Source organism: Bradysia coprophila, unplaced genomic scaffold, assembly GCF_014529535.1.
Source record: "Bradysia coprophila strain Holo2 unplaced genomic scaffold, BU_Bcop_v1 contig_151, whole genome shotgun sequence".
In the NCBI taxonomy this organism is placed as follows: Eukaryota; Metazoa; Arthropoda; class Insecta; order Diptera; family Sciaridae; genus Bradysia; species Bradysia coprophila.
Genome location: NW_023503423.1, coordinates 1,042,137 through 1,066,269, shown reverse-complemented (window position 1 = coordinate 1,066,269; position 24,133 = coordinate 1,042,137). Strand labels below are relative to the sequence as shown.

The 24,133-nt window shown below is 35.9% G+C and overlaps 2 protein-coding genes across 3 annotated transcripts in view; both read left to right on the top strand.

Moving 5' to 3' along the window:
- The window catches only part of LOC119074318, a 56,001-nt gene extending 46,888 nt beyond the window's left edge, over window positions 1-9,113 (top strand). Inside the window, exons 7-9 of the mRNA XM_037180376.1 lie at window positions 6,502-8,204; window positions 8,277-8,386; window positions 8,625-9,113. Coding sequence (XP_037036271.1) covers window positions 6,502-8,204; window positions 8,277-8,386; window positions 8,625-8,812 — 2,001 coding nt within the window. The 3' untranslated portion in view covers window positions 8,813-9,113. The remainder of the gene's footprint in view (window positions 1-6,501; window positions 8,205-8,276; window positions 8,387-8,624) is intronic.
- Window positions 9,114-13,621: 4,508 nt separating this feature from the next.
- On the top strand, window positions 13,622-20,698 carry LOC119074346. Of its 2 annotated transcripts, none has more exons than XM_037180441.1 (6): window positions 13,622-13,862; window positions 14,794-14,899; window positions 19,760-19,912; window positions 19,973-20,228; window positions 20,287-20,417; window positions 20,474-20,698. In XM_037180441.1, exons 2-6 carry the CDS (start codon window positions 14,825-14,827, stop codon window positions 20,519-20,521), a joined length of 663 nt encoding a protein of 220 aa, XP_037036336.1. In that variant the 5' UTR covers window positions 13,622-13,862; window positions 14,794-14,824; the 3' UTR covers window positions 20,522-20,698. The 2 variants fall into 2 exon arrangements, with proteins under 2 accessions (XP_037036336.1, XP_037036334.1); XM_037180439.1 differs by having other exon boundaries at window positions 13,624-13,862; window positions 14,788-14,899.
- Window positions 20,699-24,133: the final 3,435 nt, after the last annotated feature.

The window sequence follows — 24,133 nt, the reverse complement described above, 5'->3', positions numbered from 1 at the left end:
GCGATGCAGCACCCAGTCGATCTGATTTAACTATAAATACTGCACTAACTGTTGACAGTCTTCCATCGATCGGTCAACCATCCCAATCCCCATCCAAAAGTCCATTAAGTCCATACAAGTCGCCGAAAGGAATTTTCGATTTTATCAAAAGAAATTTACTGAACGATCCGGTTCCCGTTGCCAAAGATACAGTCCCATCGAATGGACATGACGTACATTCAACATTTTATGTACCCTTGCTCGCGGGCACTAACGGCTCGTCGAAAGAACCACCGAATTCTAATTGTGATGGAGGGACCGCTGATGAATCGACTGAAATTAATAATTTAATTGATGAGGAATTAGAGAAGCTGGATTGAACAATGCGTAGGTTAAGGCCGGTTAGGGACGTTATTGTTACGGGACAGATCTGTGTGTTTAACTCCAAAATTAGAATTCCAGTGAAATTTAGGATCAAATAGCTCATAGGCCGAGAGTCTGCTTTCGCGTCAGTTCGTCATAAGGTCATGGTTTGAAACATATCTTGATATCTTAGATATGTGGCAGGGCTTATTATTCGGAATCTTCAGAAATTCTTAGGATTTTTTAGGGATTTGCAAGAACTTTTAAGAATTTCTAAAAATTTAGGGTAATTGTCATCAACAAGAAATTTGTAAGAAATTTCAATGACATTTTTAGGAATTCTCAAGAATATTTAGGAATTTTTCGGAATTTTGTTATAATTTCCAAGAACCTGAAAATTGAAATCTCGAATAAAAGTCCTTCGATGAAATCGTAGCTCTATGATTGACTGATTTGCAAATGGGCTCTCGGTTTATTATAGTTTCCTGTGACAAATTAGAAAATGGTTGTTCTCCTGATCTTCAGATTATTCTTTTGATGTTCATGGCCCATGAATCATGGGATACTAGCTAAAGTTGCATAACGCTATGAGGCATGCACTAGTCGATCGATAATCCTTTTGCCAATGTCTTTTGCAAAGCTCCTTGTTCTTCCGATTTCTAAATGTGAAATTCTACTCGTTTTACTGACAATAACTATGCCACCATCAGTTCAGACAACTCAAATACAACATTTATATAACATATAACTAAATCATTCATTTTCTCAGTTTCTGATCACTTCTTTGTAAATCACCAAACTTTTTCCATTTTCCTATTACAATTTATTGCATTTCACACATCACAAATGGTTGTGCGGTTCAGTGTTTCATCGAATTACGAATGGAGACTTGTATAATATTGAGTTACAATATCGGTTGCGAGATGAGTCAAGTTTTACAAGAATTTAACTCAAAAATCGATTGGCCTGAATCGGCGTGGTTATTGACCTCGGCTTCAACTGGGATCAACAAACTTCACGCGAAAATTCGACTTTTCAACTTTATATCGATTGCGAAAAGGTTTTTTTAAGGAACTGATGTGCTTGTCAAGTCGACTTGTCAGGCACGGAAGAACTTTCAATAATTTCCTTTTTTATTGTTATTGCGACACTTCATTTCGGCACGATTTGAGGCAGCTCACATATACGTACATTTCTGCTGGAGATTAAAGTCGTAGAATAAACACTCTTTTGTTATACAAGTCTCAACCAATGGACGACGAGGGACGTGAGCCAGAAGCCAGAGTAGAAGAGAGAAGAAAAGGGGTAGCCAGATTTTTTTTTTTTTGTAAAATCGAATGCCAGGGCTAGACAAAATAGTGTTTCGACTCAAAACTACCTGGGAAATTATTCTAAAAAAAATTTCGAAACACACTTGATAAAGTAAACATCGATAACCTCACCGACTGCCCTAACCGACCTGAAAATATTTTTGTGTTTGTTATGTATTCTGGTCAACACTGAGATAATAGGGGGTTGAAATATGAAAAGAGATGATCGATTTCATTCGTCTGTGACACGACAAAAATTTTTTCAAGTCGATGAGGGCAGATTGGTGAGTCATGTCAACGAAACAGTTTCGAAAATGTTGTCATGAGGCTTTCGAATTATACTTTACCGAATTCGTCTTGAAAAAATGTCTCTAGTGGTTTTGAGTCACAACCATATTTAGTGTGTAGTTACACACAAATTTATTTCTGGCCACCCTAATTCTCCGCAAAAAAATAAAGAAAAAAAAACCCCCCGAGAAGATTGATAATATATTTTACGTAGAATTTAAGAAATTATATATCGAATGGTTGAACAATAAAATTAAATTTAAAAAAAAATGAAAAGTGCAATTTAACCGATGTGATTTGATTGAAAATTTAAAATTTATGTAAAAAAAATTGATGAGAAAAAAAAAGTTATTGAAATGAAAACCGAATACTTCAAATTATTTGTTCAGCTACCGAATGATATCGATGTCATTAAACCGTTTTAAATATATTCTGTGACAATGATGGAATCAAAGTCGTCTCATTTATACAGAATTTACAACAGTAAATGCAGACCTGTTCCGAAAAATCATCCCACATTTTCTGTGGATCATAATGATCATGGTCGGCCAGCCTATAGATCGATATAGTCTGTTTTTAGTCGCTCATCGCGATCGGATGGTTTCAAGTTTTCTAGTGACAGATGGCGCTGTAAACCAAGATAGCGTTGAAAACTAACAAGTGCTTTATAAAATCCATTTTTAGCCCGATTAAAGTAAACAGAATTTCTAAACTTTCTTTAAAATATGCCTGACATGCAAAAAATGTGTCCTAACTACAAAACGAAAAGATGACGCTATGATCAGGCGGTTTAAATAATGCTCGCAATTGAATTCACTTCTAGCTACCATTTCGGAAGATGGCACCATTTTTTTTGATAAAACAGACACAGACATAATTGCGAACATTTTGAGCTATATAACTTCACAATTTTCAAAATTACCGAAGCTACAACCGAAATAGTACGTTTTTAAGACGGCCGATCACAACGCCATCTTTATGTTTTGTAATTTGGATCTGTTTTGTACAAAAAAATGAGAAATTCTGTTTACTTACATCGGATTAAAAATGCATTTTGTGAAATTACGGTGAAGTTTCGACCAAAATTTGGTCGACTAAAAAATTTTCAAAGTAGTCTCATCTAGCCTTGGCTAGATGTTGAAACAACGTTTTTGGTCGACCAAAAATTCGTCGTTTTTTTGCATTTTGCTTGTGTTTTCCTCTATAAGAATAAACAACATTTATGGTCGACCAAAATTTGGTCGTTTACTGAAGGATTCAGAAGAATTCAAATGTTAAGTGAAATCGAACAAAATTTGGTTGACCACAATTTCGTCGACCAAAATTTGGTCGTTTTCTGAAGGATTCAGAAGAATTCCAATGTTAAGCTAAATCGACCAAAATGTGGATGACCACAATTTGGTCGACCGAAATTTGGTTGACCACCATTTCGTCGACCAAAATTTGATCGTTTACTGGAGGGTTCAGAAGAATTCACCGTTCAAGAATAATTCAACGTTAAAATTAATTATTTTCCAAATGATTAATTTCAACGTTTAAATTAATTATTTTCCAAATGATGAACATTTGAATTGTTTTGAATCCTTCAGTAAACGACCAAATTTTGGTCAGCCAAATTTTGGTTGATTTCACTTAAGATTTGAATTTTTTTGAACACTTCGGGAAGCGATCAATTTTTGGTCGACGAAATGGTGGTCAATCAAATTTTGGTCGACGAAATGGTGGTCAACCAAATTTTGGTCGATTTGCCTTAACATTTGAATTCTTCTGAATCCTTTAGTAAACGACCAATTTTTGGTCGACGAAATGGTGGTCAACCAAATTTTGGTCGATTTGCATTAACATTTGAATTCTTCTGAATCCTTCAGTAAACGATCAATTTTTGGTCGACGAAATTGTGGTCAACCAAATTTTGGCCGATTTGCCTTAACATTTGAATTCTTCTGAATCCTTCAGTAAACGACCAAATTTTGGTCGACCAAAAATGTTGTTTATTCTTATAGATGAAAACACAAGCAAAAAATCGACTAATTTTTGGTCGACCAAACATGTTGTTTCAACATCTAGCCAAGGCTAGATCAGACTACTTTGAAAATTTTTTGGTCAACCAAATTTTTGTCGAAACTTCACCGTAATTTTTGTGAAGTACTTTTTAGCTCTCGACGCCATCTTAGATTACAACGCCATCTGTCACTAGAAAACTTGGAACCATCGTCCAAAATAAATATCTTAGTCTGCAATATCGTAAATCGTAAAACTGTTTTAACAACGCTTTCGCGAAAAGCGCGACTGAGACCAGTCTATAATATACTGTAAATCGCATAATTACGATAACTAAGAATCCGAAGAACAAAAGTGGTCGTCATGGCTTTGAACTTACGTTTTTGCCGCTGCGTTCGTCTTATTTGGATATTCCCTAACTCGATAGTACAATAAAAAGTCATGCTTTCGTGTCTTCATTGACTCTTTTTGCTTCTTCTCGAGGTGTATACTGCTCTTGTGAGTATTAGTCTAAGTTGGTAATGTATAAAGCTGGTACGTACTATTCCCTTGTTACGCAAATAAAGCATGGTTTCCACTCAACAGAAACTACTCCGTGAGAGAGCAAGGTGTAAAGTAAACAAAGCAAAAATCGAAAAAATTCTTTTTTGTCTCTCACACGGAGTACTTTTTTGGTAAGTGGAAATGAAGCCTAACTGTCATTGTCAATGTCTTTGCGGTCAATATTGCTGTTGTTGGCGTGATGAATAATTTTCTTTTGTTTTTGTATGTAATTCCCATTGACTCTCCATAATTAATGGTCTTATGATCTGTTTTCATTTTGCATAAATAAATTCGTTAAATCAAAAATCTTTTCCATTTTTAATGATTTAACGAATATATACAGATTTACAGTTGAACACTAAATGAGCGAGTCAAAACAGTTCATAAATTTCAGAATGCTTTCTGTTTAATATTACGATTAGAAAAACCGACCGAATTGGAATTTGTAAGCTGTTGTTTTAGCGGAATGTAGGTTGTGTGTAGATCGCTTTGTATTATAAGATACGGGTCAATCAAATATTGAGAACAAATAGTTTTCCATTAAACTGAATTGAATGTTTGCAGGAAAATTCTAAGAAATATTTCAGATATTTTATTGATCTTTTATGTATTTGTGGGCTCTCTGCTGTATTTGCTTTGATTTGTTTGAGTATTTGCGTACTTGTAGCGTTATAAGCTTTGTTTTACCGAATTTGTTTAATTAGAATTTATTTAAGTAAATTTAAGACGAGACATACCCAACGCTCAATCCCAACGCTTATTTTTATGATAACACTCCTACCAATAACCATTCACGTACCAATTTGCTATGGCAAATCACTCAACTTTTGAGTTAAGTCAACGCACTCCAAGCAAAAGTGCTTCGATTGACATCTGACAAATAAAGTACTATTTTGCATAAAATTTTGTCCCCACTCTTTTTACAGTGTAAAATTTTGTATGAAGCACTAAGAAGTTCCAGTACCCTATTTAGAGTACCACTATTGCTTGAAGTTCGTTGGTTAAGTACAGGAAACGGGTAATCAAATTTCAGTCTAAGTTTGCTTCAGCTAATTTTCAATTGGTTCACCCATACAATAAGTACACATATGCGCGTGGAAAACATGTATAGACACTTTTGTTTGTATGAGTGAATCATCTGAAATCAGCTGAAGCAAATTTCGGCTGAATTTGATTGGCCTTTCCTGTATGCAGAAGCGGCTGTACTTACAGGGTCTATTGTTTGTGAAATATGCGAACTTTATAAAATTAGGAGTTCGTCATATTTCAAAAATTTCGTAAATTTTTTTTAACAAATATTTTGTCGAGCTGCGGTTTAATTCGGATTTCTATAAATTGAACGAACTATCGTTAAATTGCCAAAAATTTCGTTAAATTTCTCAAATAATTGATACTGCCAGGGCTAATTAAAATTTCGATAAATTTAACGAATTTTGATAAATTGCCCAAAATTTCGTTAAATTTTACAAATAGTTAACACTGGCAGCGGTTAATTAGGATTTCGATAATTTTAACGAAATTTCGTTAAATTGTCGAAAATTTCGATGAATTTCGAAAATTTCTCAAATTTCGTTAAATTTCTCAAATTTCGTTAAATTTCTCAAATTTCGTTAAATTTCTCAAATTTCGTTAAATTTCTCAAATTTCGTTAAATTTCTCAAATTTCGTTAAATTTCTCAAATTTCGTTAAATTTCTCAAATTTCGTTAAATTTCGTTAAATTTCTCAAATTTCGTTAAATTTCTCAAATTTCGTTAAATTTCGTTAAATTACACAAATTGTTGGCATAATTTCACAAATAATCGACAATGCAAGGGCTAAATCGGGAATAATTGGCACTGACAGCCTAATTAGGATCTCGTCAAATTTCAGAAAATTGCAATAAATTTCACAAATAATAGGCCCTGACTGCATATTTTTGATCGGCATTGTGTTCGATTTGCTTTTATTTTTTCTGTCGTGTTGATGCATGCATTACAAAAACAGACTAACAAACCAATTCATTTTGCTCAATCCAGGTTCTAGAAGCGCTGGAACTTGCGTTCAATGCAATCGATAGTGAATCTCACCATGAATCATATGCACGAACGACAGACGTAACAACATTCGAACACATCTACGAGAATATCAATGAAATTGATATCGAAATCAATGATCAATTAACCCAAGCGATGGATGACGAACCACACTATCAAATACCGAAACCTGTCGAACCATACTATCAAGTACCGAAATCTAAGCCCGAATCTCTTTACGAAAATGTGGCAATCGTTTTGTCGGCCAACAAGAGCGTATTCGATGGTAATGCCAAAGATGAATACTCCATATCGATGAGACAGAAATTGGAGCCGCCGAAGGAGAAGCCACCTCCGCCACCGATCGAAGATGATGGTGAAATTGGTGATTGCGAGGACGACGAAACAATTGATCAGTCAATGAAACGGAATAATTCGACCAGAAGAATTAAGAAAGAAATTCGCAGCAAACGGAGTAGTTTTCTCGGTATCGAAGGTTCCAAAGAAGACGAAATGGAATCACTGTTGGCTCTGAATCCCAATTTCGAAGATCAGCGGCTGCGAAAACAGAGCTACATAAAGGCCGGCCTTTACAGTAACTCGGATACGAGCGAAAGTCGGGATTCGGGAGTGTCGGAGAATCATTCACGCCAAAGCAGCGAGGAATACGAAGACATAGTGACCAAGAAAGACGAAAATGAAGTCGAAACGGGGGAAGGCTGGTCAAAAGCGAATTCGCATAGTTATTCCGTCCACACCAGTCCGAACGGCAAAGAATTTTTAGACCCGAACAACATTAGCGAAGAGGTCCAGGTGAGGTACTTAGAAGGACAGATTCGGGAACAAGAAGAAGTATTACGCGTTGAAAAGGAATTGCTTCAAATTGAGCAAGAAGAGCTAAAACGCCAGCGTGAAAATCTACTGTTCCGCAGAAATCTTACCAGACGTGAATTGCAAAAGGGTGAAAAGAACTCGAATCCGAATCCCAATCGACAATCATTGGATAACATACACTACACATCCAACTATTACGTGGAGTATCCTGTGCAGTTGGTAGATTACCGTCAATCAATGCCCAATTTGAACGTAGAAATGTTGCCAATTGATAATAATACCGCAATTGACACACAGGTCGTCTCGGCTGTTCCACCGGCTAAACCAATGCGTGCTAATCAAGCTCAATATGTCAACAAAAGACAGGAGAATCGAGATCCATACGGATTTGTTCCGCATAATCGCAGCCACTTTGTGCCACCCGAAATGAGTGACGATCTGCGAAAGTCCCAAACTATCAATGAAAGTGTCCACATGCGGAATGCTCCGACACCAAATGGAAATATGACGAGAAACACGATACATGCATTGAGTGCCGTTCCTAAGCCAAAGTTGCGTGACGGCTGGGTGCAAAGTAAGAATTTGCAAAATCGCCGGAAGACAACATCGGACTACGTCAACACCACCGAACATCTGCACCGCTACAACGATCACAAGAATCGGGAAAATTTCAATTACAATGCTCACTGGTTGATTCAGGAGGCGGAACAGCGACGAATCGATCAACAACGGGGTGTACGACCAACAACTACACCATGGCAACGTAACAATATTTTGCGCCAGGGTTCCAACGACGATAAGCCGTTGCCCGATGCCGTTATAAAAACACTGACGCAGCGAGTCCAAAGCAAAGGTCTCGGTGAGCGGAAGAGGTTCGTTTAGCTTTCGGTAGTCCGTTTTCAGTTTTGATTTTTTGCAATTTTTTTCTCCCCGATTCTCTGCAGAAACTCACTTCCAGCCAACATATCGCAGCAAAGACATTTTGCCAAATCGCATGATGAGCCGTTGAGTATTAGTGGAAAGAAGAAATGCTCCTACTGCAACGAAGAGCTAGGTAGGTAAATGAAAGTCGAACAAATAAAGGCGCGTGAGAAGGGGCCATCTATGTCTGCGTCCATTTTCATTGATTACTCTTATAAATTTTGGCCAGAGGCCGTAACAACTGACTGCCAGAAAAAAATCCTGTAGCGCATAATGGGACGAGAGACCCCTTTAAAAGCTTTTAAGTGACCTGCACGATGTTTGAATGATTCAAAATCTTTTTTTTTCTCTCTTCTCACTTCGACATACAGGCCGAGGAGCAGCCATGATCATTGAAAGTTTGTTGCTGTTCTACCATTTAAATTGCTTCAAATGCTTCGTGTGTCGCATACAGTTGGGTGACGGTGTGGCTGGAGCCGATGTTCGAGTTCGTAATTATAAACTTCATTGTCAGAACTGCTTTTCCAGTGACGATGGAATCAAATTTAGTTGCGTTTAATTTCGATTTTGTTCTCTTGAATTTCGTTTTTCTTTAATTTAAAATGGTGGAAATAGTTAAACAAAGAAAAGTTTTTATGTTTAAAAGTTAAGTTTATCGATTAAAACTAATTGGCTTCTGATTGAACCGATAAAATGGAATTGTACAGGACCGAGAGACATATAGATATATATATATTACAGACACAAAAGCAAAATGGAGTTTATTATTCTTACGTTAAATATTGTACTTTGATCGTTGTGTGATATTCTAGTTAACATTTTTGATTTTAAAATAAAGAATAACTTATATATGGACCACACGGCGTGTGAACACGCAGACTTATCATTCTCTGAAATCTAAAAAATGTGCTGAGCTGAACAAAACGTTGAACCGATGCGGTGTTGAGAATTCAACAGCATTATTTGCAGCGAGGAAGTATTGTGCCGATTGCGGACTCGGTAAGATCAGGGCTCTTTTTTTTGGAGAATTTGTTTTTTTGGAATCTTTCAGGAAATTCTTAACGAGGGGTAAACCACTATTTTCTGATTAACATGGTTAATCAGTTAATCTGTTAATCAGAAACATAAGTTTTGTGAATCCAAACGGTTATTCGGTGATTAACATTGATTAACCGCTATATTTCACGTTTATATGTAGTTTTGCGACGATTCCCACGGTCAAATGCTGGTTAATCACCAATTCGTCATCATGTTAATCACATCAATAAAAAAGAGTGATTTCCCCCTCGATTCTTAAGAGTCAATTCGCCAAAACTTCGACCAGCTTATATGGAATCGAGATTCAAGCCGACGGCGATCCAAACGAGCTACAGCCGCTACAGCTCAAACGAATCGTCGGTGGCGGGACATTTCCACACCGTCAATATCGTCAGTAACGATATTATCGTTTTTTAGACGATACTATCGTCCATAAAAACGATATTATCGTCCAAAAAATTTTCATCCAGGACGATAATATCGTCTAAATTGAAAAATTCTAAAATATTGTCTGGACGATAGTATCGTTTTATTGTCGATATTATCGTTCAAAAAACGATATTATCGTTTTCTGGACGATATTACTGTTCTAGAAAATCTAATGGATATTTTCGTTTTCTGTACGATAATATCGTTTTTGGTGGTAATATTGTCCAGGACTCAATTTTACTCAGAGGTGCAGCAAGAACCGAATTCTCTTCCAAAATATCGAAAAACAATTGTCAGAGGAAATCACCTACACATCAGTGTTTAAAAAAGGCGTTTAGTTCGTCCCTAAATAATTCATCTTTTTACGAAATGAATACCAACTTTGATTGTACATAAAAAGCGTTATAAAAAGGTGTTTATCTACAAGATTTTGTGTTTCGTCTTCAACAACCATCCAGAACGATATTATCGTCTAGAATTTTTATTTTAAATAAATTAAAAACGATATTATCGTCCAGAACGATATTATCGTCCCAAAAATTATCGACCAGGTCGTCAGCCAATAAAGATGGTTTAAACACAAACGATAATTTCAAACACTAACAATAATGTCCTGTCAAAAATTGTGATTGCATACACATAAACGATCAAAAATGACATTTTCCAACGTGTGCTTGTGGAGGATGTTTTTGTCGTTGAATATCGCATTAAAATCTTAATGAAACTATTCCAGTTCACTACAAGTCGGATTCACTAATTGCATTGATAAAATAATGATCCGCACCCATTTTTATAACGATAATCACAATATCAAATGCATATGTTTCAATTGAAGGTTAACCACGTGTTTGTTGACTTAGTCAATGTTGTTGGACATCGAATATCGTTTTATAAACCGAATGGATTTTTTCCAGCTCCATGTCGCTTCGTTTCTGCAAATTACATCTACAGATTACAGTAATAAAATATTGATCCAGACGCGCTTTTAGAATAATAATCGAAAAATTATTAGAAAATTGAGTCATCCATGTGTATGGAATCACAATTTTTGACAGGTCATTATTGTTGGAAATTATTGTTAGTGTTTGAAATTATCGTTTGTGTTTGAACCATCTTTATTGGCTGACGACCCCGAATATCGTCCAAAATAGCGATAAATTTGTTCAGAAAAAGAAAATAACGATAATAACGTCCAGCGGATATTTTCATCCAGAGTATCATAGTATCGTCAAAAAAACGATAGTATCGTCCAAAAAAACGATATTATTGTTTAAAAACGATATTATCGTTTTTTTAAACGATAATATCGTCAAGAAAACGATAATATCGTCCTGAAAATATTTAAAATTTATAATTTTAGACGATATTATCGTCCTGGATAAAAATTTTTTGGACGATAATATCGTTTTTTATCGTTATCGTTCCAAAACTGACAATAGACCGTGTGCGATTTTGAGAAAAAATTGTCATATTTCAATAAAAAGATGATTTACCATGAAAACCATTGAAAAAAAATATTTAATTTTTTTATACAAATTATTGAAAAATATTATTGCCATCCCACTTATTAGAATCTTAGTGAGAATCTAATTAGAATGAATTAGAATGGTTCGGATATCCTTTTAGTTTCATTCAAATTACAGCTGTTAAAGTGAGATATAAAATCAATCAGGCATTTTTCAGATATTCAGTTCACACTTTTGTTCTACAGAATAATAATCTACATCAATCAAAAATAAATTATTTATACTGCACACGGTCTATTTCGTGGAACAATTTTTTTCTAAAAATTTTTTTTTTAGCAGTATAGCTCTTTCTTCCGAAGTGATCGCGAAAATCGTTTTTTATCAATTACTCCAACATGCGAAATGTGAATAATGTCAAATTGTATACGTTTATGAAGGTTGACGAGGGGAATATTGCTAACCAACAAACGCCGAAGTTCGACACTCCCGGAGCCGCAACAAGTGAAAAACCTCGAAAAAATCGACGATTTTCCAAAATTTGATGGGTTGAGATAGAGTCGAAAAAATCAATTCCATTTCTATCTGTGGCTGTGGTTATGGTCATGTGGGGTGTCAATGGATAGGGCTTGACGTAAGCTACAAAACTCAGTCCCACAGAGCACTTCCAAAATTTCAGTTTTTTCGATGTTTTTCACTTGTTGCGGCGGCTGGGTGTGCCGAACTTCGGTGTTTGTTGGTTAACAATATTCCCCTCGTCACTTCGGAGAAAATTTTTCTAAGAGCTATGACTACTAAAAAAAATTTTTAGAAAAAAGTTGTTCCACGAAATTGTCAGTTTGGAACGACGATTCGTTTGAGCTATAGCTCGTTTGGATCGCAGTCGGCTTGAAGCCCGACTGTTCGAAGTTTTCGCGAATTGACTCTTAATAATTTGATCATCGAACAACTTATGTCCTAATTGTAAATGATTTTTTTTTAATTTGGATTTTTTTGGAAATTTGTTTAAAATTTTAGGAAATTTGAAAGAATTTCTGGATTTTTAGCAATTTGTTCAGAAATTTCATGAATTTTCGGAACTTCTATGAATTTTTTATAGAATCGTGAGATTTTTGGTAGTTTTTTTCAGTAATTTTCAAGAATTTAAAGGAATCATGCCCGCATAAGCGGGCGTGACGCAAGTCCACTACCAAAAATGTTTAATTTTTTACAGCAACATTTTGAATTCCCCCCTTAACCCCAAATCGCCCAAACTTAGATTTTTGGAATCTAGACATCCATACAAATTCTACGAGCTATCACACGTTAAAGTAGGTTATGATTTGGCTGAGATATTGAGAGTGATATCGCGAAATCTTAGAACAATCGGCTAGCCATGCCATCCGGATTTTTGACGCGTATTGTACCCATCGAATACTTGCTTCATTACGAGTTCAACGAGGTATATCTGGCCTCTCTCGGCATTGTCGTTTTCGTAGTAAAGCTGTTTGAAAAATTGCTGGTTTTTAGGTGGAAATTTTTTCATCCTGATTATCTCGGGTAATAAGGGGTCGACTTCGTTCAACTTTTAGGGGATTGTAGTGCTAGACTAAGCTATCAAATACATCGGGCTTTCGACCTGACGGTTTAGGGTTGCATAGGAAGACTTAGGCTAGGTACTTCCTAAAACAAAACTTCCGCTGGATGGTCTATTGGCAATAAGAGATAGGACAATTTCTAAAATGTCACCTAGTGCTCCAAGGAACTTTCGACCACTTTACATTTTTTTTACCTTAAATTTATTTTACAGATTGCTTGATACCTCAACTTTTCAATGAGAATTTTCACTTCGCTCTCGCCGCAAACTCTCGCTCTTAGTGAAATTTCCTATTTTCTCCCATTGGTTGACAAATTACTATTTGTGGCAATTGTTCTCTCCTACATACTTATTCTCCGTGATTGTTCCATTGATTAATTAAAAGTCTCAGTCTGAGGGCCAATAAAATTCTCGTTTTTTCAGTTAATATGTGGCGGCATATTAACGACTATGGGCAGTAACGTTTAACGTCTACCATAGTGTCGTTGGACGTCTTAAATTGCCAACTTCGAACCTTCACTCTTCCAAATGGAATCAACAGAAAAAATCCGGGATGAATAGTTCATAATTCATTTCAATTAAATGAGCCAACTATTAAACCATCGATGAACGGTATACCAATTTATGAGTTGGTGCAGTACATTATTGTAGGTAAACTTATGTAAACCGTATGGAACGGAAAGTAACAGCAAAATTCCAATTACACTTGGAAAGGTAAGTATGCATGAATACCGAACAAAATCATGTGATTCTTTCGATTCGGATGCAAAGCGATTATGAAAATATTTTTTTTTTATAAGACACACACAGAGAGGATGATCACAAAAATTGCTCATCTACAAAGTACATTAGAGTCTTGTTGTATTATATATCGAAAATAGAAGGGATTTAAATGAAGATTTGTGGGATTCAAAATTAAAGACAATCACTTCTGTGTGTTTCATTTCAAATTCCATATTTATTGCAAAGTGTTATTTTGTCTCCGGAACGCTTGCTGTGTGGTGTCTCGTGGATCTATCTTTATACGGGCGAGTGTAAAAGTGAACGGGATTTTTATTACATTATAGAAAGACGATGCTGATCTATTGCTTTTGTAACGTCTGGTAACATCAGTAGTTGTTATTATGCAAAGTTTAATTAAGTGATTAAATATCGAATTGAACATTTAATTGATGTGTTTCGGAAAAAAATAAGAAGAAACTCGCTAAAACTAACTAAAAATTCAAAATTATTCGCCCAATTTACAATTGATAGCATAACGGTCACGGTGGGCTTGAATGAAAATTAAATGAATTTTTTTTGACAAGGAAACGGACAAGTGATGTCTTTGGGCTGAATGTAAAATATTAACTGGCTGAACATGACTCCTTTTCAACTAATCTTTCCCCGGGAATCGAACCTGCTGTCTTTCGATAGTAAGGAGCCTATACGGTTTCTTGGTGTATTGATAGGAAATGTTTCGACCAGTAGTCGACCAGGAACAAATGCGTCTTTCTTCACGGTCTGGGAAAGGACAAGGTAAATATAGTGAGCAGGTTATGCCATATATAACCGAATCAGATGTGCGGTGGCACGAAAGTTCGATACAAACGCCATCTCATTCCTTCGTTGAAAACACAAAATGGAATAGAAAGTCGGGCCATCTGTTGTGAGATAGTGAAAATATTTTTGTGAAATACAAGTAAATCGTAGTCAACCATTTTAAAAAAAGATGTCATTGGCATCGAACCTATGTGCGCGTCTGAATGGCATTACGTCCTCACTATATTTACCTTGATCAAAACGTCTGTCAAAACGTGAAAACATAACCCTCGACATAACCTTTTATCGTCATGGTTTGATAAAGTTTTTTCCAAACCTCTTATTCCAATAAACCAACCTTCAGGTTGCGCAGCAAGTCGACATTTTTGAGCAACCAATTCATACGAAGTCACTGTATATTTACGAGAACAGAAAAATGAATTAGCTCCCGAGGAGGTCTTCTAAATTTCATTTAATTTTCATTTGATCAAACTAATCGAACAATAGATGTAGGAGATTTCTTCAAAAATAAAGTGATTCAAACATGCATCTGAACATTTACGTCTTGGCCGCCATATGGATAATAAGCGACAAATGTGTGGTGTCGAAAGCTATTCAGGTAAATTAATAGAAGCAAGTGCAACAATTCCTTAAGCTGAAATCTGGAACCGAAACATTTGTCCTTGTCTGCTGATCTAGTTTGCAAATGAACTTGTCACTATTTAATGCCCTCTAGCGATAGAATCCACTGTGACAAGTGTCACAATGAAGGATTTTTCTTGCTTGAACCTGTTGAAACCGTTCTCTTAAATACTGCAAAAAGGTCCAAAACCCCGACTGGATTAGTTTCGAGACGTCTTTACGGTCAATACCAAGTGGTGACTTTCGAACCAGGCCTCGAAGTATGCAAATACTGTCTGATGAAAATTAGGTGCTTATTAATCACCCAAAACCACTTAAAGTGGAGGTGTGATGCAAGTCCTATTATTCACTTACAAAAGAACTGTTATTATCGGTGTAGGTGACGCTTCCAGATTCGACGATTTGACGAAAATCAAAAATTTGACGAAATTTGATAATTTGACGAAATTTAAAAATTTAACGAAAATCGAAAATTTGACGAAAATCGAAAATTTGACGAAAATAGAAAATTTGTCGAAATTCAAAAATTTAACGCACTTAAAACGCTCATACAGTCGAGGAAATTTAGATTTCGGGTTTTCCAAAGGTATTAATCTTATTTAACCCACACTTTATCCCACAACAATGGAATCCACAAATTTAAATTTAGTTAACACAACGGTCACAATGACGGCGCTGCAGTCACGATTTCAAAATGTGATATAGGGTGGATAAACTAAATTTTGGTTTTGGTTACATTTTCTCTTGGTTTTTAATTATTACATCAGGCTTCTAAATTAAGAGTACCTTTATGCAATATAAACCGTTTGAGTTTGAAAAAAGATGTTTTGTATCAGTGAACGATATAGGAAAGCGTTCAGTACGTCTCAACATACAAAAGAACGTAAAATATAATTGTACATTTAGCCACCCTACGTCCGTCATCGCTTCTATTGTCTTCAAAAACATATTGTGTGCTTGTCATGATAATTATCAGACGTTTGTTTATTTATGTGTCTCATCTAAAATGCTGGCCAGCAAAATTTTGATCATTAAATTCAACGGCAAAATTGATCTAAATGTTAAAATAATTGTGAATAATAGTGAAGTTAATGTGGTTTTGTTTTCTCTTCATAAAGGAATTTGCATCAGTTCGATGTAAAGTGCGGAGCACCATTGGAAAAAAAACTTGTCGCTGAAGAATGATCAAAAAGTTGCTGGACGCAATAGCTACAATTAATGCTTTGCAGGATATAGAATAAAAATTAGAGAAACACCAAGAGCCGTCCATTTGAAATCTTCATCATCATCATTTCAACTAAAGGTTTTTTTTAACGAAACGGAAGTTCGCTCGCAGATTCGGATCGGAACATCTCATTCGTTTTCGCTAAAGCTCGTAGCCGTCATTAATCATGATTCCCATGAAGAATCGCCAAAAATACAAAATTGGCAAGGGATGAAGAAACGCCGGCAAAAACAAAGAATGATAAATTTGTCTTTGTTGCGTTTCTTCACACTTTGGCGATTCTTCGTGGTGATTAAACAAATCCTTGGAAATTTATCCTTTTACGAAATTTATCTAAAAGGCGTTATTTGTTCGAAGCTAGTGAATCTATCCTTTTATAAAAGTTACGAAATGCTGCCTGGTTCAATCCTAAGGAAACTCTTATTTTACGTCAGGTAACGGCATCTTGTTCGATCCTAGGGAATTCATACTTTAACAAAAGATCCCGAGGACACTATCATTTTACGAAAGATAATGTAGAGACATTTCAAAAACGTATTTTTACACTTTGGCGTTTCCTCACACTCTGGCGATTTTTCTCTTCTTCTCTTCACACTCTATCGATTTTTCTTGGCAATTCATCATTATGAGGTTCCGAGCCTACGCTGAAATTGTAGCCTATATTTCTGCGTTTCGAAATTTTTGATCGCTGATATCTTTTTACGAGAGCCCTTTTTGAAAAATGTACGACCACATTTTCGAGTAAAAATATGTCAGTTTTGAATAAAAAATAAAATTGTCTGTGAAAGTTCCATTTGCTTTGAGAAAACTGTACCGATGCCCCAAGTTTGCATCAAAGGTACACTTTTCTCAAAGCACATGGAACTTTCACAGACAATTTTATTTTTTATTCAAAACTGACATATTTTTACTCGAAAATGTGGTCGTACATTTTTCAAAAAGGGCTCTCGTAAAAAGATATCAGCGATCAAAAATTTCGAAACGCAGAAATGTAGGCTACAATTTCAGCGTAGGCTCGGAACCTCTTATGGTTGATTTGTTAAATCAACAAGAAAAATCGCCATAATGTGAAGAAAAACCAAGAAATATCGCCAAAGAGTAAAGAAACTCCAAGGATCATAGAGAATTGAAAATTTGTCTTTATGGCGTTTCTTCACACTTCTGAGACTTTTCTTGATGATTTAACAAATCAACTAAATATGATGAATTGTCAAGAAAAATCGCCAAAGTGTGAAGAAACTCCAAAATATGACAAATCGCCAAATAATACAATATTGTCGATTTGACTATAACTTTTATTTAGAAAAAGATTGTACGGGACAGCAATGAAAGTAAATAGATAGGTATGGCCAAACGTTCAAATTTGTTCTAGCTGGAGCACATACGGACTTGCATGGCGCCACCTCAAACAAACTCATTTCTAGTGCAAATTTCCACTAGAAATGAGTTAGTTTGAGGTGGCGCCATGCAAATCCGTATGTGCTCCGACTTGTATGGACTGGCCATACCTACTTATCTACTTTCATTGCGGGACAGTATGTACTGCATATCATATAATTCCTCTCTCTTGTGTTTATCTGTGTTCTACGAAGCCAAAATATAATTTCGGACTACAAGTAAACCGTCTCGACCAGTAGTTATTTTCCTAAGTTCCTAATGAGTGCAAAAAGGCTATTTCAACATTAGTTAGGAAAGCATAATTTTTATGTGAATGTTTTTGAGGTTTTCAATCTTAATATTTTCATGAAGTTACAAATAATCCACAGAAAATTTTATTATCCTAGAACGAGGTCGGAAATACATCAAATAAATCAAATAGAAAACAGACTTGGAAATTGTTATTTTGTCTAAAAGTTGATATTAAAATTCTTTGGAAATCGTAAATCGCATAATTGCATGAGCAGGCATCTCAGGATTATAAATCAGGAACTTTGAAGTTCGTCATATATTCATATTCTTATCTTATTCCTGACCAGATTCTGTTTTCATGATTGAGCTCAATCATGAGCTTCACTTATACAAAGAGTTGAATTGATTTCCTATGCCAAATTGTAATTTGGCGAAAAAGAATGTTCCGAATCTGCGTCTCGTTAAAAAAAAACCTTTAGTTGAAATGATGATTGTGAAGATTTCAAATGGACGGCTCTTGGTGTTTCTCTAATTTTTATTCTATATCCTGCAAAGCATTAATTGTAGCTACTGCGTCCAGCAACTTATTGATCATTCTTCAGCGACAAGTTTTTTTTCCAATGGTGCTCCGCACTTTACATCGAACTGATGCAAATTCCTTTATGAAGAGAAAACAAAACCACATTAACTTCACTATTATTCACAATTATTTTAACATTTAGATCAATTTTGCCGTTGAATTTAATGATCAAAATTTTGCTGGCCAGCATTTTAGATGAGACACATAAATAAACAAACGTCTGATACATATCATGACAAGCACACAATATGTTTTTGAAGACAATAGAAGCGATGACGGACGTAGGGTGGCTAAATGTACAATTATATTTTACGTTCTTTTGTATGTTGAGACGTACTGAACGCTTTCCTATATCGTTCACTGATACAAAACATCTTTTTTCAAACTCAAACGGTTTATATTGCATAAAGGTACTCTTAATTTAGAAGCCTGATGTAATAATTAAAAACCAAGAGAAAATGTAACCAAAACCAAAATTTAGTTTATCCACCCTATATCACATTTTGAAATCGTGACTGCAGCGCCGTCATTGTGACCGTTGTGTTAACTAAATTTAAATTTGTGGATTCCATTGTTGTGGGATAAAGTGTGGGTTAAATAAGATTAATACCTTTGGAAAACCCGAAAACTAAATTTCTTCGACTGTAGCTCCAAGATAAGCGACTCCTAGATTACGAATAAAATAAGTGGGGAGTAGTAGGGGTGAAGGGTAAAAGTAAAAAAGTTCGTGTATATTTGTTCCGCAGTCCTCCGGAAATTTTTTTGACAAATTTTTCAGTGTGAACGGACATGCGTCACGGCCCTTCACTAACGTAGGGCCATGATATCTCTCCTAAATGTAGGCTAAATGTACGCAAATTCATCGTATTTTGGATACACATTAGAATGATTCAGTGTGTTCATCGTTACATCCACCAAACACACGTTGATTTAATATTTAATCACTAGAAAAATGTGGAATTGTGTAACACGGGAATCGAACTCGGATCATTTTGGTGGAAGGATAGTAGGGAACGATATACTCTATGAGTGGCCCAAAATACTGTGCCATTTCAGTCACATGAATGTTAAAACTTAAAAATTATTGAGAGGACTGTCGTTCCGTTTAAGTCACATTTTCGAGTTTTCAACCTATCTGGCGCAACAGGTGTTTCAATAAAGAAAAATAATTCCGTAATACAGCAGTAATGCCTTCCTCACCGTAACACCAACTTGGTTTTTCTATGTTGTAAGCAGAATGAGGGGGACTGATACCTTGGTAATTATGACCAATAAAAGGACAATTTACGCAATAGATGCCAATTGAATCATGGGGGACAAGATTTGCTCGGGTAGTTTCCCACTCAAAGTATACTCACGTTAGTGAAATAAGAAAAAAATAATTTCAAAAACAAATCATTTAGAAACGGCAGATATACAGAGAGCAAGTATTACCTCACTTGGGTGGAAAGATTCCTGATTCAGCCTTTCACACAGACAGACTTGCCTTGAATCAATTACAAAAGATTGGTATCGCCATACCAGATGGAGTTATATTAGAGCAACGAAATCCAGAGGTAAATCAACGCATTTAAAATTATGTTGAGCCCAGATCTGATTTGCTTTCATTGCCATAGGTGTATCAATATACCCACAAAACAAAACGACCAGTTTATAAAGTTACTGCCACAGATGATCGAAGACACACACCGAAAGAAGGTCGATACAAAACCGCAAAAACTTTTGAAACAACTTACGCCATACCACAAATAACGCAGTTAAAGGAACGTGATCTCATTAATCGACCGACCCAGAAACAACTTACTATACCGCACTCGTTTCGTAAAGGTCATCAACGCACAGTAGCCATTAACAATGTTCATCCAACAATCGGTTTGTGGTTTTAAATTTTTGTTTGGCTTTTTCTTTAAAAACCATTTACCATCCACAGTCCACCAACACAACGACGAGACAGATTTTCTTCATTATTGGCCATATGGTGATTTCGATTTGTATTCGAACTTACAGTACTATCCATTTTTGTACGAGAACTTCAATCAAGGATACTACATCGGACCAAATGTAATGGAACCATTTTTTCGATCATAGGCAATTTACAAATCGATTTTTTTCCTCAGATTTTCAACGATTTTGCTACCTTTTTCGATACTTACACCCATCCCTAGTGCCTAAATGTCTTCTGTTATCGTGAACGACTACAAGGTTTTGAAAGAACATGGTTCTTTCAGAACCCTGAACGACTTGGCCTCTGCATTCATCAAAATGTTAAAACAAACGAAGTACAAGATTTTGTGTCACTACTATTATGTTTGATAAAACAAAAGATATTAAAGACATTTACTTATGCTGGTGTGTGATTGGCTTAAATTTTTCACATCGCATGCGAGAGTCATTTTCTCACCTTAGCTGAAACTTTGGGAACCTTTGTTGTAGACCCTCAGCGGATTCATTTTCGTATGTTGTCTAACTTAGACTTGTGGAACATAACGCCGCTAAATCGTTCCAAATTCACCACTAGATGCAACTTGACGCAAACGAATTCAAAACGTTTCCAACATGACGGAGCTAAAATTCACCTGAAAGTTTGGATCCGTGTGTGTAACTGTGGATTTGGTGTTGACCTCGGAGAAAGTAGGAAAAAGTCACAAACAACACCATCGAATTACATAACAAGTGATAAAAAGTTGAAAAGTCCAGTTTTGGTGTGAAGTTTGTTGACCCGATGCGAAGCCGACCAATTCTCCTGTTTTCCTCAGTAATGTTATAAGCCACTTTCGACTCTACGGAAATCAAAAGGTAGTACATTACGTCCTTGTTTGGAGACCTTTATTTTGTCACGGAGAAGGTTTGTTGCCAGAGCCGGTGGCAAAAAAACAATATCCAAACAATTACGTAACGTAAGGTATTTTACTTGCGAAGCCCTGCGAAAATCAAAATTACAGCGTGCCAAAGGTGTGCGTCATGCGTACTAGACTGCTGCTACCAGTTCAAGGCGGTTCAAGTAATAGATCATTGTCAATGTCGTTTGAGCTGTCAAATGAGTTGTCAATTTCACAAAGCTAACCTCAAATCGAACAAAAAAGTATTGGATGGTGAGACGCCACACAAATTTTCATACATTTCAAGGGGCGGCCCTATGAACGAAACATCTTTTGAGGTTAGCTTTGTGAAATTGACAACTCATTTGACACTTTTTGAGAGAAGAAACCGCTATTTGACACTGATCTATTTCGCTTGTACAATAACTAATGTTAGACATAAAGGAGTTAATCAAAGGAATTTCGATTCAATTCATGGTTGACGAAATGAATATTTTCTTTCCCGCCTAGACAGGAGTGCAGAAAATAGACTTTTTATTATTCACAGAACTGTCAGTTTAGTTTGTGTTTTGAAAAATGGTGTAACAAATTGATGCTTTTTGTTTCCTCGAATAAACGGTAAATCACGCCTTGTGAGGTGCGGGAAAACAGGAAAAGTAGGAAAACATGAAGTTTTTATTGCTTTCTCACCAATAGCTACTGTTGTACGTACAACCCCGGTTTTCCTAAAAATTAAATATTTTGTCTCGTCAAGTTGATACCTTTCATTTGACATATCGCACACCATTTTTGAGTCAAAACATCCAGATATGTGCTTGCAAAAATGGTGCAAAACAGGCAAAACACGCTATTTTGCTTGCATTCTCGCCAATAGCTACTGATTGGCCAGCTAGATGTTTCTAAAACTGGAATAGTCTGATTCGTCTCGTCCTTTCATTTGACATATCGCACATTATTGTTAAGCGAAGAAATTCAGAGATATTCTGAAAAAAACAGTGAAAAACAGGCAAAAACACGCTTTTTTGCCTGCTCTCGTCAATAGCTACTGATCGACAAATCTGATTTTCCTAAAATTTCGATATTTTGGTTTGTCTCGTCAATACCTTTCATTTGAGCAGAAACATCCAGATATATGCTTGGACAACTAGCGAAAAATAAGCAAAACAAAATCACTGTGTCGGGAACCTGACTTCAAACTGCTCTCGCTGTTTTGAAGCTCTTCCCGTTGAGTAGCGACAAAGTGACTACGCTAGAAAGTTAGGTGGGCACGCAAAACAGAGGTAATTTAACTTAAAAGTCAAAAAAGTTGTATGTTGGGTCTCAAAACAGTCAGCGTATATGCCTGTTTCCCCCTGTTTTGCGACGGGAAACAGGCAAATACGTCGACCGTTTCGAGATGTTTTGATTCAAAAAAAGGTGTGCGATTATGTTAAATGAAAGGTATTGACTAGACGAGACAAAATATTTAATAACATTTAAAATTTAATTTAGTAACAGTAGCTATTGGTGAGAAAGCGAGAAAATCTGCATATTTTCCTCCTTTTCTTGTTTTCCCGCACCTCCTTGCATGTATGAAAAACGTGGTGTTCACCTCTGGAAGAAGATAGGTCGCTTCGCTCTGGTCTTATTGAAATGTCCCATTTTCTTGCCACTGTAAAGAAATAACTGTTGCTGCAGCCATTTTGTAAAACTCTAGAAAACCGTACAAACCGTATGCGATTGCGATAAAATCGGATACGCGACACTTTGATTATCGTTTCTCTTGATTGCATGTAGTGCAAGGTTCTAAATACCTTTTTGATTCATTATTTGCAGTATTTGGCCAAGGAACGGTAGTCAGGCACAGCTGTACCATTGCCATCATCTACATTATACAGCTCATAACATACATTCTATTATTACCATTGCATAAAGCACATTCGATCATCTACATTGTATTAGTACATAGTCACTGTTTGTGAAGTGAGAATTGTTGTTAAATAAAGTCAAATTAAAATTAGACATAGAGATAATCGTCGCTATACCTACTATCCATAATTATATGTATATATGCAGCACGTATGAATGCATCGCTCAGCTAAAATTTATGGTTGTATTATAATGCAATATGTACGTTTCGCGTATATACAATTGAATAAATGTCTTCCACATGACGACATAACACCTGAGAGAACACACATCGTATCATAATAGTAATGCAATTATATATGTGCAGGATATTACTGACTTGACTTTATTATATTTTTTAGATTTCGGTTTAGATTTCACACCGGAATTTATTATTCATTTATGTCGCGCGAAAATGTGGTAATCGATTTTGCTATAATGTTTGTATTGGTACAGAAGAGATGACCACAGTTTATTAAGTTACAATTTCTCTGCAATTTCCAAATAGACTTCGTGACTATTGATGTTTCATATAAATATACCGCGATTGTAACGGAAATATGAACAGGAAGAATGCGCAACTTTACTGTCTTCTGCAACAACATCACCGCAAAAACAGGAATTCTTCGTTGGACAATGCTAGAAAGTGAGATAAATCAGACACAACGGTGGACCAGTGGCATAGAAGATAGAGACTAACACTGAGACGTAAAGATAAAATGTTTGCCGCTCACTGGCGTAGCAACATTTTTCTGCGATTTATTGAATCGTTGACTCGTCTCTATCGTCTAAAAATTGGCATATTCAAGGTTACCGATGATGCAACAGTTTTATTTGCGCGGCAAAAAGATGAGAAACAGTCTGTACATCACGTTTCGCATCTGTATGTATCTGGACAAATCGATTTGGATCGCAGAAACTGATCTGTGGACTATTTAAGATTTATGAGCTGTGGCTGTGGGCAAGTGTCAGTGGCACCCGAAGATGAGCAGAAGAAAATGGCGTCCGAAATACTTTAAAAAAATTTAACTTTCATAAATTGGCGCCTATTTTTTCACTTGCCAGATGGTT

Excerpts from the sequence above, each read along its gene's own strand:
- LOC119074346 (XM_037180441.1), top strand. The coding sequence starts at position 14,825 with ATGCATCTGAACATTTACGTCTTGGCCGCCATATGGATAATAAGCGAC. Across the intron at positions 20,229-20,286 it reads CAATGTTCATCCAACAATCG|TCCACCAACACAACGACGAG; the intron begins GTTTGTGGTTTT and ends TACCATCCACAG. Across the intron at positions 20,418-20,473 it reads GATACTACATCGGACCAAAT|ATTTTCAACGATTTTGCTAC; the intron begins GTAATGGAACCA and ends TTTTTTCCTCAG.